Here is a 15,717-nt window from a genome sequence, read left to right as displayed (position 1 = left end):
AAATTCTTGTGCTTCGTGGGTTGTAAAAGCGAGGCAGCTAAGACACACCCCTGCCTGCTCGGGTTTTAAGAACCGTTTTTAGAAAAACCTCTTGTAACCAAGCAAGATTTCATGAAATCTTCGAAGAGAATTATGTTAGAGAAATGGGGAGGGAATCTTTTACTGCGTCGATATTTCGTTCATACATGCAAGAAGAAAAAAAAAGAACCTATTGCTGTTTTAACTATATAAAACAAGCGATTTTTTTAGATAAACTTTTAATAGTACAGTTGAATTTAATGAAAGCTTGTTTTTCAGAGTGCGTTGTAAATATTTCCACTCTCTCTGCCTACTTGCAGTTAACCGGAAGAGAATAGGCTCAATAGATGAAAGCTATGACCCAAATACTGATTGAATTTCCATTATTTTCTGTGGAAAACTAAGAGTATTCCTGTACCAATGGATAATTGTAAGGATGCACTTATTCTTGCCTAAAGACATTTAGCAAATTTGTACACAACGTGGCATCTTCTGGAAATTCTTTAGCTGTTGATATTTTTAGGCACCGAGTACTTAATACAATATAATATTAGTATTAAAAAATCCGGCATGATTCTTAAGGAAATACTTTCTGAAATATAAACGTCATTTGTTTTAACTATACTCAGTTGTGTACAAGTTCATTTTAGGGTGGCAGAACTAGAATTTTGAATGATGCCAAGAAAATCGGGAGGAAACAATATTTTCTAGAAATTAATTTAAAGAAAATTTTCAAAAGCGTATGTGTAAATGAACGTGCGCTATTAAGTCCTTGTTCAAGGTTCTTATTCGCTGCATATATTCAGATTCCGTGCGAAATTCTGCACACCATACGGGTATAACTAACCTAGTTAAAATTTGGGTGTGCAGAGGAGACTACGTCAAATTTAATAAATATATTCATTTATAATAGAAAAACATTTTTGGATATATCTAAAGAGTGTCAAAAAATTTCATCACAACGCTGTCATGATATAAAGAAAGTAATCGTGAAATAAATTTAACAGATTTCATCTAAAGTTTCTTACTAACTTACTTTTTTTTGCTTCACTCTGAAATGTCTGGTACAACGAAGACTCAGCAAACACTGCTTCGGTTACGTTTAGATGTGCCATCTTTAAAAAAAAAAAGGGATCTGAATAAAATAAATTGCAAAATAATTATTCGAAACAATCATTCAGCGACTATAATTGTAGAATTCTAGACAAAAGAAATTTGGACACTATTTGGGAAAAAAAAGGCAATATTCAACCCTTTAAAAGTATTAAAAAGAAAATCAAATAGATTTAAAATACATTATATACAGCGAGGAGAAAATATATCTAGTAGAGGGAAAATACTTGACATGATAGTAAAAGAAAGAACATTGTATAAAAATCCATTATTTACCATTCAAAAGCAATTAAAAGTTTGATTAATTGAAAACAGATAAAGTTCTATACAAGTTATATCCTCATAATCCAACAGAATCAAGGCTGATCAGAATAGTTAATTATTTATCTAATTAAATTAAACTTAATTATACCGTCACTGCCAAAATGTCCAAATGAAATCATTAATTTCTGTAATACCTTTAACTTGCTGTTCAATTATTTCCACTATTCCTGATTACTCAAGAAAATCATTTCAGCCAACCATATATCCCATTATTTTACGTTGTTCATTCATTAGAGCGGTGTTAAATAGATGTCAGGTTCCAGTTTTACGCAGTCAATCTTTCCTACAACTGCCAAAATCTTTTTAAAAATTAAAATCAACTTTGCTTGTTTTAATCAAAGAAATAATCCTGTTAATAATGAACTTAAATCATGCAGCATAATTCTTTAAAATTAAGTTACTTTATAAACCTTATCATATTATACATATTTTAAGCAGACTATCACAATTAAACTCACTTTTGCGAGTTTGTACTATGCTTCGAATCTTACATGGACATTAGATTCACTATGACCATCCAGGTTAAAAAACCTTCATTAATTAAAACAGGCTAAGTTTCTAAAATCATATCTCCCATTTAAAAAACAATGTTCATATCGTAATTGGCATTGTAAAATTGAAAGGAAGCGAATTTTTATAAAGATTGTACTGCATTTAATTGATCACCAATGCACTTTCACTCTTCCTGTTCTTTATCAAACTGGTTTGTCTATTACGAGTACTAAATAGATCCAGGTGGTCCAATTATGGCCACGAGCATTTATACAGTCACTGAGAAATTTGAAACCACTTATTTCGCAGCATTTACATTCGCTTTCAGAACAATTACCTTAGCAGGGACTGCACACCAAAGTAAATCGCTACTTGACCAAGTGTATCGCGTCGTGGTTTCACTTGGTCACTGTTAAAATTGACCTTAACCTTACTGTCCAGGCTTTAATGAATGTGAAATCAGAAGTTGTCGGTTTTCTCAATAAAAAATGCCGCAGACTACGCTCTTTCTACTGACCTACACTGCATCCACGAAGCACGGTGTAAATAAGATTTCGTGTTGCTTTCGTCATACTTAGAGGGGCTTCTGCAGATGACCCGACCAAACTGATGCAGCTGGAACCAGTTTCTCATTCCACGTCCAGCTTATCCTTGGTGCCACTTGAGTTTTGCTATGTGCAGTTAGGATTTATGTGCTTATACAGATGTTATCTGGGCCATTGTGAGAGTCTGTATACGTTCGTACCATTCTGATTATATCAATATACCCCTCTGTTGTCGATCTAATGTTTCTGGTCATTTCTGCTAACCGTCCACGATGTGTGTGAATAATCGCGGTGATAGCTTGGCACAGTCCTGCGTATCTATTATGCTACGTGCAAAATCGATAAGGTCACTTTGCTTGCCTATTTTAACCTCACACGTATACCCTAAATGAATGCAGTAGGTGTTAACTGTCATACACGTTTGAACGTCAATCCCAGAAATGCGCTCTAAAATAGAACCTTAAGCTAAACCCCACTGAATTTTAAACTTGTCCATGTGAAAGGGATATCTAAAGAAGTTAGCATTAATTTTTATTGGTTAACAATCATTTGTTTCGCACTTATTTCATAGTTATGTTACAACACAGAGGATTAACTGGATCACACTCATGCTTGGAAAGTGCGAATCATTACAAATGAGTTTTTATTTTTCCTTATAACGGAATTCCGATACTAAAATTAAGCCAGTCTATTTGGAATAAGTTTTCGCACTTGTCATTAACTTTCCAACCAGAAATTCCCTTCGGACAGTAGATCCTATTTACTACCTTCTGTCTATCAACGAGAAAACAGAAGTAAATGCTCTCTCTCAAGTTGTATTTGCTCTGGCATATCGTAAATTAACTTTAATATCCAAAAATTGATCTGGATATTGAAGCAATCTACCAGATCACGATCCACATCATATCATTCATTCCTTCTGCCCGGCAGTCGGTTATGAACGATTAAAGAACCCGTTCAGCTCCAGAGAATATACTTTTCTATAAATAGTTCAAATATCTATCAGATAAAAAACCACACTTTGCGATCAACCACCTACTAAGGAATTGTTGGACAAAAACGTTTAAAAGTTTGTCATGTCAGATAGACGAGACTTTCATGTGAATATGGTATGGTAGTTTTACCACTGACTTGTACCAAAAGCCTGCAACATTCAGAGTAAGGATCATGAATAAGAGCAAAATACTTGTATCCTGGTAAATTATCTTGGTAAATTGATTTTCTGTGCCCGGTACTGAGCAGAAACCGGTACCAGGCATAAAAATTAACCACCGCCCAATATTTTAGCAGAAAAATTGACTTCAGGATGGAATCTGACTTCTTAATCTAACTATTACCTTTATTGCTAACTGCTCCCGTTTCTTTTTTATATGGCTGAAATAACTACAACCGTTCCAGAATAAGAAAAAAACAAATATACAAAAAAGTTAATTGGCACAGTGATTCTAATGTAAATATCTGAACAATGAAATTTAAGTTTATAGTATTAGATATAATAATAAGTTTCTCTATTAAGTTTAATGGTTATTAAACGTAAATTCATTCAGACACCTCTTCCTGTTTATTTTACAATGTTTACTAGAGGGGGCGCTCGCTTCTTTTGGCTCTGTCCCTTCCTCTGCTATTAACACACAAATACGTTACTTATGGAAATCAAGAATGGTACCGCGTGGTCATGCTAGATAAACAAAGCGCGTGCACGATGCTTATCTAGCATGCCCACGCTTAAACAGAATCTAGTTTTACCACAGTAAAACAAGCTTTGTTACGTATTTCAACGTAACCCGCATCTCTCTTCTCCCATTGGCTGAAGAAATATATCACTAGGACGAAAATTATTTAATGAAAAATCTTGGAATGAATAAATAAAAGCGATATGCCGAAGATAACCAAGAAAGTAATTTTTCCAAAAATTTATTTTCAAACGGACGAAAATACCCACAGTCCAGGATTGATTGCTTGCTAATTACCAATTTTGATTTGTCAGTCAAAATCAAAAACCCTTGATTGAAATCTAATCGCTAACTTCCAGTTTTGAATTTGATATTTTGGTGGTCGCCACAGTATTGTCACAAAAAAAAAATGTTAGTTTGTGCACGTGTAGTCAAGATCTAGATTAGTGTTTTTGACAAGCGTTTATGCTCGGCAATCAATTCTGTGTAATAGTACCTACTGCAGTGCCATCTGTCGGATCTTGTTGTAACTCTAGAGACGGGGAACATTACTTTCTCATTAAGCTATGTGCGAATAATTGTACCCAAATGTATTAAATGCATTTCAGTGTTTAGAAATTGATAGTTTCATAAAAACCAATAACACATCTATATTTAAAGGCTAACCGTGTGGAGAGTTTTAGAATGAAAGGTTTTTTCTCTCCCTTCATTGGCGATAGTTTCTATTCTAGAGCACCCAAGGGGAACTTAAAATTAGGATTTTAATTCAAGGGTATTGGGCCCCCCAATGGGAAAATACAACCTACGAAATCCTTCTCGCCCATCCATCATGCGAGTGGTCCGGCAATGCATCATGACGTGCTATCTTGTCGAAAGTATTCGTGTTTAATTCCGATGTTATCAGAACTCCAGATGTCTTCAGTAGTTTCTTAAGAATAAAAAAAAAATGAGGAAACACTTCGGTGGTGGTAAATTCTTAGAATCTAATGTGAAAGCAGTTCCCATGTGGACTCTCATCTGCGTTTTCTAATATGACAAAGGGGGAGGGGGTGAATACGATATTACTGTGGCATTTAATTATTAGATTGTGGGGGGTTGCCCGAATCCACTGCTCGTTGCTCATTACCCACCCTACGTCCATTGTTCCTCTTCATTCCCACGAACCACTAAGGACTTAGAAGCTTTAAGTAACTGTTGTAAGAAGCAGTGATGGTCATTTCTTTGTAATTTGCATATCTAAGTGTGTTCGTCGCCATTGTAAAGATTATTGATCTGTAGCCGACTGCAGCTAATATTAGTTATTCCGGGAATCTTTCAACAATCATTATTACCTGTAAGATACTGGGGAACATCAAATGCGTTGCCCCTAGCAACAGTGTTAGTCAGAATCCTTCGTGCGCTCATCTCCATCGATACAGTCCGCAGTTTTATCTTGATTAACGGAACAAGTCCTGAAGAAGTTCGCAGGAAGGATTAGTTCCAGCCCGATATGCGATTACTGTAATAAATCATCGCAGTCAGAATGCGGGTATTTAATTTCCACTACAATGGCGCAAATCAACAAGTACTGCTGGAGTTAAAATTAATCCCTTTCTCTAAACATCGGCAGAGTATTTGGGATCTTTTGAGACAGCAAGATTTGTCTCGTTGAAGATGTCGGTAAAGCATTTAAAAATTTCTTCTTCGCTCGATCGTTTACGTATTTGTAGAAAGGTCACACGATTCGTTGGGTATCGACTGAGCAAATGAAACAGTTTAACCGTTCGTTATTATAAAAATGATAACCACCGAGGAGAGCACCCTGCCTGTTCGAGAAAGAGCGCCTTTTCTGCAGGAAGTGCAAGGGGTGATTATTAGTGATAACTTTCTTAGTGTCATAGAGTGTGATGTACTCTGCCTAACAATCCACGAACACGGAAGTTTCGTTGTAAATAGCTCAGGCATGCTAATGCAACTCGACTCCGATATCAGCATTATTCAAATACTTTCTCAACAGCGCTCCGTCGTGACGTAATCACCACGAAAATACGTCCCCCCCTCCCACCATCTTTCTACACTACTGACGTTAATCGCCGTTTTTCGTCTTCACACGAATTATCACCGACGAGCCAAATGCGCTCGTGTATGTGTGCGCGCGCGCGCGCTCCAGAGATGGCGTTCTTTCTTCTATCCTGGGGGAGGGAGGGACGACGCTAAAGGAGATGACGGGGAGATGTCGGGCGGTATTGTAAGGAAGTCAATATTGTGTTCCCCTCCCCTCCCCCAGCCAAAAGCAGACTTTTCCACTGCCCGATCCAATTTTCCTTCGTTTAGCCGTAAATATCCGCAGAACGAGCCTCTCTGATCGCTCTCCGGGACTTATATTAAACGCTGGGACAGAGGTCGGCCTTCGGAAAAGGATGGGTAAAAGTCGATGCACGTGAATGCGTGTGTCCCCTGTTTTATTGATTTGTCAGGCACCCTGCTTCCCCTCCATCTCTAACGCCAACCCCCATTCTCTCCCCCTTTCCTTTCTCCCTCCACGTTTGGTTCTCGACTTCCTCCTGACGCTACCTAGTCGACTGGCCGCAGTGGAAGGCTTGGTAACAAACAGCCGGCCGTAGAAAGGGCGGCAGTGATGGTAATATCACTTGCTCGATGGGCGTCGCTCTTTTTATTAGAGTTGTCTTGAATGATATGCTGGCGGAGGCAGGCGGAGGTGGGGGGGAGGAAATCAGAGAGGTTACCACCGCGCTCTCTCTCTCGCTCGCGAGTGGCGATCAACGGCCGGAAAATGGTTTGTAATAGACGCTGAACACAGAAGGATGATAGCAACCGGGCTGCGGGCGGAGTTTAGAGGACGCACGAGATGGCGAACGGAACATGGCTGAGCGCGTTCTCGGCAGACAGGCACGCCAGAGTAGATGGCCGCCTCGTCAGTTTTATAAACGCTGTTACGGAACTTTAATTAATTACGGAAGATGTGCGGGTGCAGGCGACTCCGAATGAGCACGAGTCCGCTTTCGAAAAGGGAGGGGTGAAAATGTCGGATCGATGCAGATTCGCGTTGCAATAAAAACTTTCGGTACCTGTGGCGTTTGTTCTCCGTAATGATTCGTGCGAAGATGGAGGGCGCCGAGCGGGGGGGGGGGTTTGAAATAATGGGATTTGTTTATTTCTGTCGTCGCTGTTACAGGAATGAAGTAGGTGAGATTGTGGTTGCTCTACCTCTCAAGTTCCAATCGAACGCTGAAGAGATGCAACTGAAATGTTGAAATTAGTTTCTCAATGATTAATAGAAGCAGAAATAACCAGAAGGGAACAAGGAGATTCACGAGCTCCTACCTCCTTTGAGTGTGATCAGGGAGGAATTGAGCAAATAAAGGAATTGGAATAAAGAAAAATTAAATATCTGCTATGGAGATGCGATACCAATAACAGAAGATTAAACTACATTTACAAAGAATGAATAATTTTAATTGGAAAGCGAAAGAGTGAGAAACAAAAAACTCCTCAGATGCTAATTCGAATTAAAATGGAAAGTGATAGAACGAATAATGGAGTTTCACTATCATCGGGTTGATTCTCATTGATTTATTTTTTTTCAACGCTCACATCCATACCGGGCTCACCAAACATGTACAAGCACGGGAGGGGGGGGGGGCGTTAGCTCTCGATACCCCTTTCTGAGACGAAGTACAACGGCCAAATTAAAGAAACAAATGAAACTATGTAAATTAAAAACATTAAGGAAAAGAACTAATAAAACACTGAGATAAAGTTAAAAGAAATGCAGAATACAAATCTATTAACTGATGAGTATACACAATGGTATTTCATAACGCGTGGGACGTGCTTTCTGGATCGATTCAGGACCTGAAAACGTTCCTATAAAAAACATGCGATATATGAAAGAGAATGTACTTCAGAAAGACCTCAAATGATTACTTTAAATCACAACCGAGCAGCCTATTTTAGGTAAATGGTGTACATAAACTACTTGGCTCCTTCAATTTTGTTTTAAAAGAAAGCAGTTTATACGTGTACATTTTCTAAATCGTTTATTATGTGGCCAGTCTTACAATTCAAATCAAATTGAAGTCAAATTAAATCTTAATCGACACTAATGCACTTAAATCTTAAGTGCTTGGTTTTAAAATTTGAGCGTGTGACACTACTGCACTCCACAGCTCGATGTTCCCGTATTCGAATCCAATACAACCTTTTAACTTGAAAACAGTCATTTTCGCATTACGCCATAGAATCCAGTCAACCTAAAACATTGTTTTTAGAAGAAATTATACTTTAATATTTAACATTTTTAATAGAAATTTTTTAAATTGTGTAATCTAATCTCTCGTTTTTTTTTCTCTCTTTCTGTATCCAGGACTAGAAGGACAAGTTCAAGAAACAAGTAAAGATCTGTATTGGTTTTAGTCACTTTCCAAACGAGAAACAAAAATAAAAAAAGAAAAAAAATCATCCTCATCTACCAGAGAGGGTTTCTATACCAAAGATATCCGACTTTTCTGCACTTCAAGAAAGACTACGAGCCAGTAATCCTTTTAGTTGCCATTCAAAAAAGGCACCATCTTAAAACGACTTGATAGTAGGTGTCGCTTTTCTGTTGCTGCTACTGAAAGATACTCATAGAAAGAAAATGCAAAAAAAAGATTGATGTTACAGGACCATCTCTCCCCCCCACCAAAAAAAAAAAAGCTCTCGCTCGTTCCGACTTCGAAAAAGAGCAAAAAAGAAAAAAATATGATGCAGTAAAAGGCAAAAAACGAAATCCACGCAGGTTCTTCATAGCTGTGTTAGTTTCCATAAGTTCAACCGTGCTTACAAATGTCACTCCATAGTGTAAATAAGACTTTCTTTTTCCTTTTTCAGACGCAGCTTACCGTACATTGTGGCTCTCCGATGTTGTCAAAACTATATCGGTTTGTGATATTTTATGAAGAGATTTCCCCGTGAGGATAAATGCCAAGAAATGTCCGGAAGCCTAGTAGTAAGAGGAACAGACGTGGTTTTTTAAAAAACCCCATAGAGGGAGTAGTTTTATTTTTCTTCAGAAAAATCTAAATTTCAGTTAATTGGAATAATTCAAAATACGTCTGTCAACAAAAATCTAACATTGCCAATTTGCATCCTTGGCAAAAACGTTCACAGGAGTTTATTATGAACTTGTCAGAGGGGGATAAAAGAAAATTTCCTTAGCTTTTGTGTGTAGAAATACAAAAACAAAAAGTTCGGTAATGGACTCTTAGTATTCTCCTGGTGCTTCGAGTCCAGGTTTAAATTAAAGTTTCAATTTTCGTTTCAATGTTTTGAAGTGTAAGTCAGGTGACAGGAGCACACCATACACTTGTAGCTGGTGACACTGGCTGTTTTTTTTCAATTGTATTTATAAATATAATGTATATAAATAAATAAATATTCTGTGAATACCTTGGAGTTTATTTTCTTTAAAAAACAAAAATTTCTTACTGAAATCACTATCAAACTGCACTTTCATTTAACAGTTCACTATTTCATATTACGAAGATTTCGTCAAATGTACAATAAAATTTCCAATACCAACTAAATAAATCAAGTCAGAGCTGCTCTTCAAATGGATCACCCTGTTATCTTGGATAACAAGGTGAACATAATCGAATGTTTTTGTAACAGTTCCCTATGGTTCCTGACTTTAAACGCACTCTGTAGATGCTCGAGTTACTCCAAAATTACAAGAGTACTTTGAAGATGGCTATCTACCTTAAGCCATGCACAATGAGAGGTGGGGGACAGAGGAAGATGTCTGCCTGCTCAATCAATAAAACAGAAGATAAATTGCACTAGACAACAAATTAAGCTTTTGAATCCCCCCAAATATGGTGCATCTCACGGATTTTGATGAACTGAATCGGGAGTCTAGCACCTATAAATAAACTAGATGGCACAGAAATAAATTTAATTTGTTTGCGTTTTCTCTGGTAATGATCAGAAGCCTCTGATCAATGTCTAGCAATAGCCTGCCAGTATACTGGACGTCCACCTCCCTTAGTAAGGTTTTTCCATGGTAGCATGGAAAAACCTTACTAAGGGAGGTGGACGTCCAGTATACTGGCAGGCTATTGAAAACGTACAATGTGTCCAAAGTTTTCTGGGCCAAAGTCTAAATGAAAATGAAGTGTATTTTTAGTGACACGTTCCAACCAAGATTGTGGTAGGCTTGTAATAAGGTTTCAATCAAGATTTTATATTTGGTGGTCTGCGGATCGATGAATAAACCTTTGATTTTGGCATCATTGAGGATGATTAGTTTTACATGTGAAAGTCATCCCAATACATCTGACTCACTAGATGACATTTTTATTCCAGGTACAAGAATCATGCTAGGGGACTAAATTTCAGTTTCGTAATGACTGATTGACTCCCACAAACAGCTTCAATATTTTTATAGCCCGACTGTAAACCTAAAGAGGTCTATTGGTCCATCTTCAGTCTAACTAATATGAAGAGATAAGAATTTGGTCAAGTACATAAAGTTTCTAAAAGATATCTTGCAAAGCGAGTGCTAGTTAAAAACGGGCTGCATATTCGAAAAAAAAAAAAAAGGATAAAAAATACAAGTCTGCCATATTTATATTGAAAAAATATTTCATTTTTATTTTCAGTGTTATAGGGTAGGAGGATAGTCTGAAATGGCAAACTAGATCAACAACATGCGAATAACTTGGAAATTAAGTGTTTTTTATGTAATTTGTTCAGAAGGGGATGACTGAGAAGTTCGCTTGTGGATTGGTAATGTCGGAATCTGTATCTGGCTTACGGATAAGGCGAAGTAAGGATAAAACAAGAGTTTCATAGCCAACATTTCTCTGACAAGCTAGAGATGAGAGAATTTGATGCAACAAGAAAAAATAACGGAATAAGAAAAAAAAAAACTTAGTTGTTTGTAATTATTACGATCTTCGGTGTAAGCATTATTGGAAGCTAGCGATTTTTAATTCATACCATGTAGGAAATGATTTGTCATGAATAGCCATCATTTATCGGAAAACAAAGGCTTAATTAAAAGGATGAGTGTTAAGGCTCAGAATACACGATTAACATAGAAGTATGGTGGTTATTATTAACAAGTCGGTTAATGTACGCAATGCGTTACATTTCAGGCTCATGTTTTTTTTCCCCCTTTATTTTTTTTTTCTGTGATTAACAGAAGTTCAAAAGTAAATAGTTCTTATCAAATGATTAGTACAATTACAAAATTATAATTTTGTAATTGTACTAATAGAACACAAATTTATGCAAATGCATCGTGCTATACGCAATAAATTAACCGAAGTTATTATAGTGCCATCGTTTCATTACAATCCATTGTGGAGTGCTTCTCAACGAGTTGCCCATGTACTTCGAATGAGTAACGCTTTTCCAATAGGAAACTATTGCTACTTATTCTCAGTGGATACCACCACCACCCAGATGGCCATTTCGGGGCTCTTTGCATCCGACACTTTTGCCTTGAATCTTTATTAACTTTGGAGAACACTTAGAATTTCGTGGTTTTAAGTTCTTGAAATTTAGTTGTTCAGTTTAAATTACAACGACAATATTTATTGCTCTTTCCCATATATTTTAAATCTCCTTTCTCTGTGTATAAATTTATCTGCTCTCAAGCAACATCACGTTCACGAGTCTTGCATAACAGAACACGCGAAGAGTGCACGGGCTGTCTAAAGCAAACAAAACTGCATTAAAACTATTTAATCTATGAATTAATTTTTCATACAATTGAGGGGGGAAAAAAAAAAAGGAAAATAATAAAAATAATTGCCGAATTTCTATTTGTCGGATTTTAATGAAATTTGGCATGGCCCGACAAATCAACATGGACTAAATATAACATTTTCATGAAAAGCCGTTCATTGGAAGTTTGAATGCGAACGGACATGAAGACAGATGCTAAAGAATCTTAAAAAAAAAGTATTTTAGCCGATAAGTAACAAATGCAACTAAAGATAAATTACAAAATGGTGAGTATGGAATTAGTTTTCGTAATGCCTTTCTTTTATTTCACATTGGCATTTTTATGAAAAAAAGCAAATTAGATTACAACGATCAACAGCATGTTTAGGATTATTTAAAATTATTGCTGTTAAACACACAGTGGATGAAATAGGTGTTCATCACTATAACCTACAGAACCAAAACTATAATTGTACTTATATTGCAGATTATTTCACAATTCCATAAAAAGGATTAGAAAAACAGTTTATACAATCCGGAGTCTATTGGTATTAATTCTACCTTAAAGGTAAAACCAATAATATTTCTTTACTAATCAAAGTATAATGCGAATTTTTAATTAAGTTTGTACTTAAAGCTTGTTAGTTAGGGAAGTTACAGTAATTACTTATATATTATTCCAAAGTCGCTACTGATAATATCGAAATAACCTTTTAAAATTTAGACCAGCATAATGAAACGAAGATACAAATGCCTTACAACAGCAACACTTCTTAAATGATTAAAATAAGGAAAGACAGAAGACTCCTATTGAAAATGCATAGTTTTGAAAGAGGAATCGATTAACACAAAGCTATACACCTGTAAAGTATAATAACTTCTTTAAAATATCTTTACAAACCCATTGGTCATGTTTCGAATAAACTGCGGACAGAGGGTTCATCTGTTTTTCAGAGCAGTATGTCAAGGAAGTTCGGCTGAAGAAATTGTATTTCAGGAAGACTTAGCAGTCCTGCCAAGCATAACATACCAAAACAATGTTGGGTTGAAGCCAGTAAATTACACAATCGGAGCTTCGAGATCTGAGGGGTGCCCACCGTGATAAATCGGGTTGCAAACTCCGCTTAATAAAAATAAATCTCTCGGGATCAAATGTCAGTACATCTACTTATGTGTCACGAGAAGATATCCGCAGAATGTTCACTTAGCTAATAAAACTGATACCCTAAAAAAACATAATTCCAACTACTCACTTAAAAGAACTAAAAATAAATTCTAGTTTAAATGTATCTAAACAGAAAATATGCAAATATTAAAAACAGACGAAACGAATGCCAATGGAATGAGGGAGTGTCCATAATTAGCATAATAAAACCCGCGAAAGCGGACGAGTTGCCATCAGCGTAAATGGATTTTGCTCACGTGATGCATCAACTATAGATGTGTGCCCACAAAACGCAGAAAATAGCGACCATAAAAAAATAAAAAAAAATTAGTGAGTGGTCTCTTATATGGATCTTTTTTGGCACATCAACCACACCACTTTTGATCACAGTGAGTCATGTTACATGGTCTGGTCTTTATCGTACATTGCCCATACGGTTTTTGCTGGAGAACTCGACTCCTTTCTCCCGAGATCGAGCCTGCCTTTAAGAATCTCTGCTCTCCAGCGGGATTCAAACACTGACCTTACCAAAGAAAGTAACAGCAGCGAGGCCGCTATATAGTCTCCGACACTAAAAGAAAAACAAGTATCTCCACCTCTTGCTTTCTTATTAATACAAATTATTTGATATAGAATGAGACAAAAGTATCACCAACTGCGGGTACATAATGAAACAGAAAATGCCCAACGCTATGCTCAGGATGGTTATAGCTTCACGAGCTGGCCGTTTGTAACTGGAATTCGTTCGGATTCATCTTCATTCCCCCCCCTTGGCGGAATTAACAGAAACAGACTGGACAATATCTTCATCTGTTAAAGTTGTAGATCACTATATGCCCACCGAATCATTAATCAAGGTTTTTTTTTTTTAAAAAAACTGCTAATGCAGGTTTCGGAAACCTCGCTCCAGCAATCATTTCATTTGCATCTAGAAAACATCTTTGAAAAATCAGACGTTTCCAAACCATTTATAGACTGGAAGATTCGTCGCCTCATATCCGATCTATAAAAGGTCTTAAATGTTATTATTCCGTGGTCAAGGAGGCTGAACCAGTGATGTGGTAGTCGAAGATAAAAAAACTAACACAATGTTATTGAAAGTACGCTTTGTATGAGCTGGCAGTCCAAAACCAGCCCCTTTATTAGTTTTCCTTTACCCAATTGCAAATTCCATTTACGAAGATTGTCTTCAAATAAAGAAATTTGTCAACCAAGCGTTGGTGTTATTAGCATATTCAACAAGTAGGCCATTTTACTCGTTTAAAACATCAAAATGATTTACTCTTGCCCATAACAAACAATCTTTTTTTTTTTTTATTGGAATGCTACGATTGATTGGTGCATTAAATGAGCTGTCTGTTTGAAACAAACAGAACAGCGCTTCACGCTTCCTTTTTTCTAATCAAGTTACTGTTTAATGATTTTGATAAAGATGACTGAGGCCCTCCAAATTTTACCGCTGCTTCCATTTGAGACATTGCTTAAGTTTAATTTATCGAATGTTTGTAAATCGAACTTATTTCGTATATTGTAACTTATTCTGTTCACGGACTTTTTTTTTGGTGTTTATAACAGAACGTGTGAATCTAATAAACAGAGTAGTTCATTTTAACGAATTTTGACTCTAAAGAATCCGATTCCAATATTGATCATATAAATCTGCGTCTGCCCTATATACAGGGTGTTTCAGTTAAACGTTTCAGAACTTCTAAGAGGGGTAGGGTACATCCTGACAACTCGAAATCATATAGCAATGTGGGGTCGGAAATGCTTTCCTGAAGCGGTATTGTACACAGAACTCGTCGTGCGACGTCGTGCAGCACAGATTCGATTTTCGGTCAATGTATGGGCCGGTATTATGGGAGATCACCTCATCGGACCTTACCTGTTACCGTGTCGTCTAACCGGACCTATCTACTTGATCTTTCTGCAGCAAGTATTGCCACAACTTTTGAGAGATGAACAGATTTCTGCATCGACGCAACAGACAATGTGGTTCCAACACGATGGAGCCCCTGCCCATTATAGCGGAGATGTTCGTAACTACCTGGATGTCACATTTGGTCAACAGTGGATCGGACGTGGTGGTCCCGTTCGTTGGCCTGCTCGGTCACCCGACCTATCATGTCTTGATTTTTATTTCTGGGGTCATATGAAATCGCTAGTTTATGACACCCCTGTTGACAATGCTGAGGAGCTGGTTGCAAGAATCGCAGTAGCTGCCGAAGAAATTCGAAATTCGCCTGGAGTATTCCAGAATGTTCGGATGTCCATGCGTCGGAGATGTGAGGCGTGCATTGTAGCCCGTGGAAGAAACTTCGAACACTTACTTTAATCCATGTACCTTTTGCTTCTTTTCATGTATTATTAAAACGATTTCTCACTTACGGTCTCTTTTCTTTATGGTGCTTCTGTGTACAACACCGCTTCAGGAAAGCATTTCCGACCCCACATTGCTATATGATTTCGAGTTGTCAGGATGTACCCTACCCCTTTTAAAAGTTCTGAAACGCTTAACTGAAACACCCTGTATAAGTATTTTTTTTTTCCTGATGCAGAAAGTGTGCCTCCTTGCATTTAGCCTCACTAACACTAAATAAGGACGGAAAACTGAATAGATGATCGTTATTGTGTCAAGAAAATACGAAGCCTTTCAAGGATTTGTATTTGCTTG

General features: G+C 37.0%; 1 protein-coding gene across 2 annotated transcripts in view; it reads left to right on the top strand.

Annotated features, from left to right (window-relative positions):
* vg (transcription factor vestigial) overlaps positions 1 to 9,518 on the top strand; it is a 94,350-nt gene extending 84,832 nt beyond the window's left edge. For both annotated transcript variants that reach the window (XM_090375151.1, XM_090375144.1), the window contains one exon: positions 8,532 to 9,518. In XM_090375151.1, coding sequence (XP_090231277.1) covers positions 8,532 to 8,581 — 50 coding nt within the window. In that variant the 3' untranslated portion in view covers positions 8,582 to 9,518. The remainder of the gene's footprint in view (positions 1 to 8,531) is intronic.
* The last annotated feature ends 6,199 nt before the right edge of the window (positions 9,519 to 15,717 follow it).

This window comes from Mastigoproctus giganteus, chromosome 1, assembly GCF_048544385.1.
Source record: "Mastigoproctus giganteus isolate SK-2022 chromosome 1, ASM4854438v1, whole genome shotgun sequence".
NCBI lineage: Eukaryota > Metazoa > Arthropoda > Arachnida > Uropygi > Thelyphonidae > Mastigoproctus > Mastigoproctus giganteus.
Note: the sequence above shows the minus strand (reverse complement) of the source record. Positions and strands in the feature narration are given on the sequence as shown.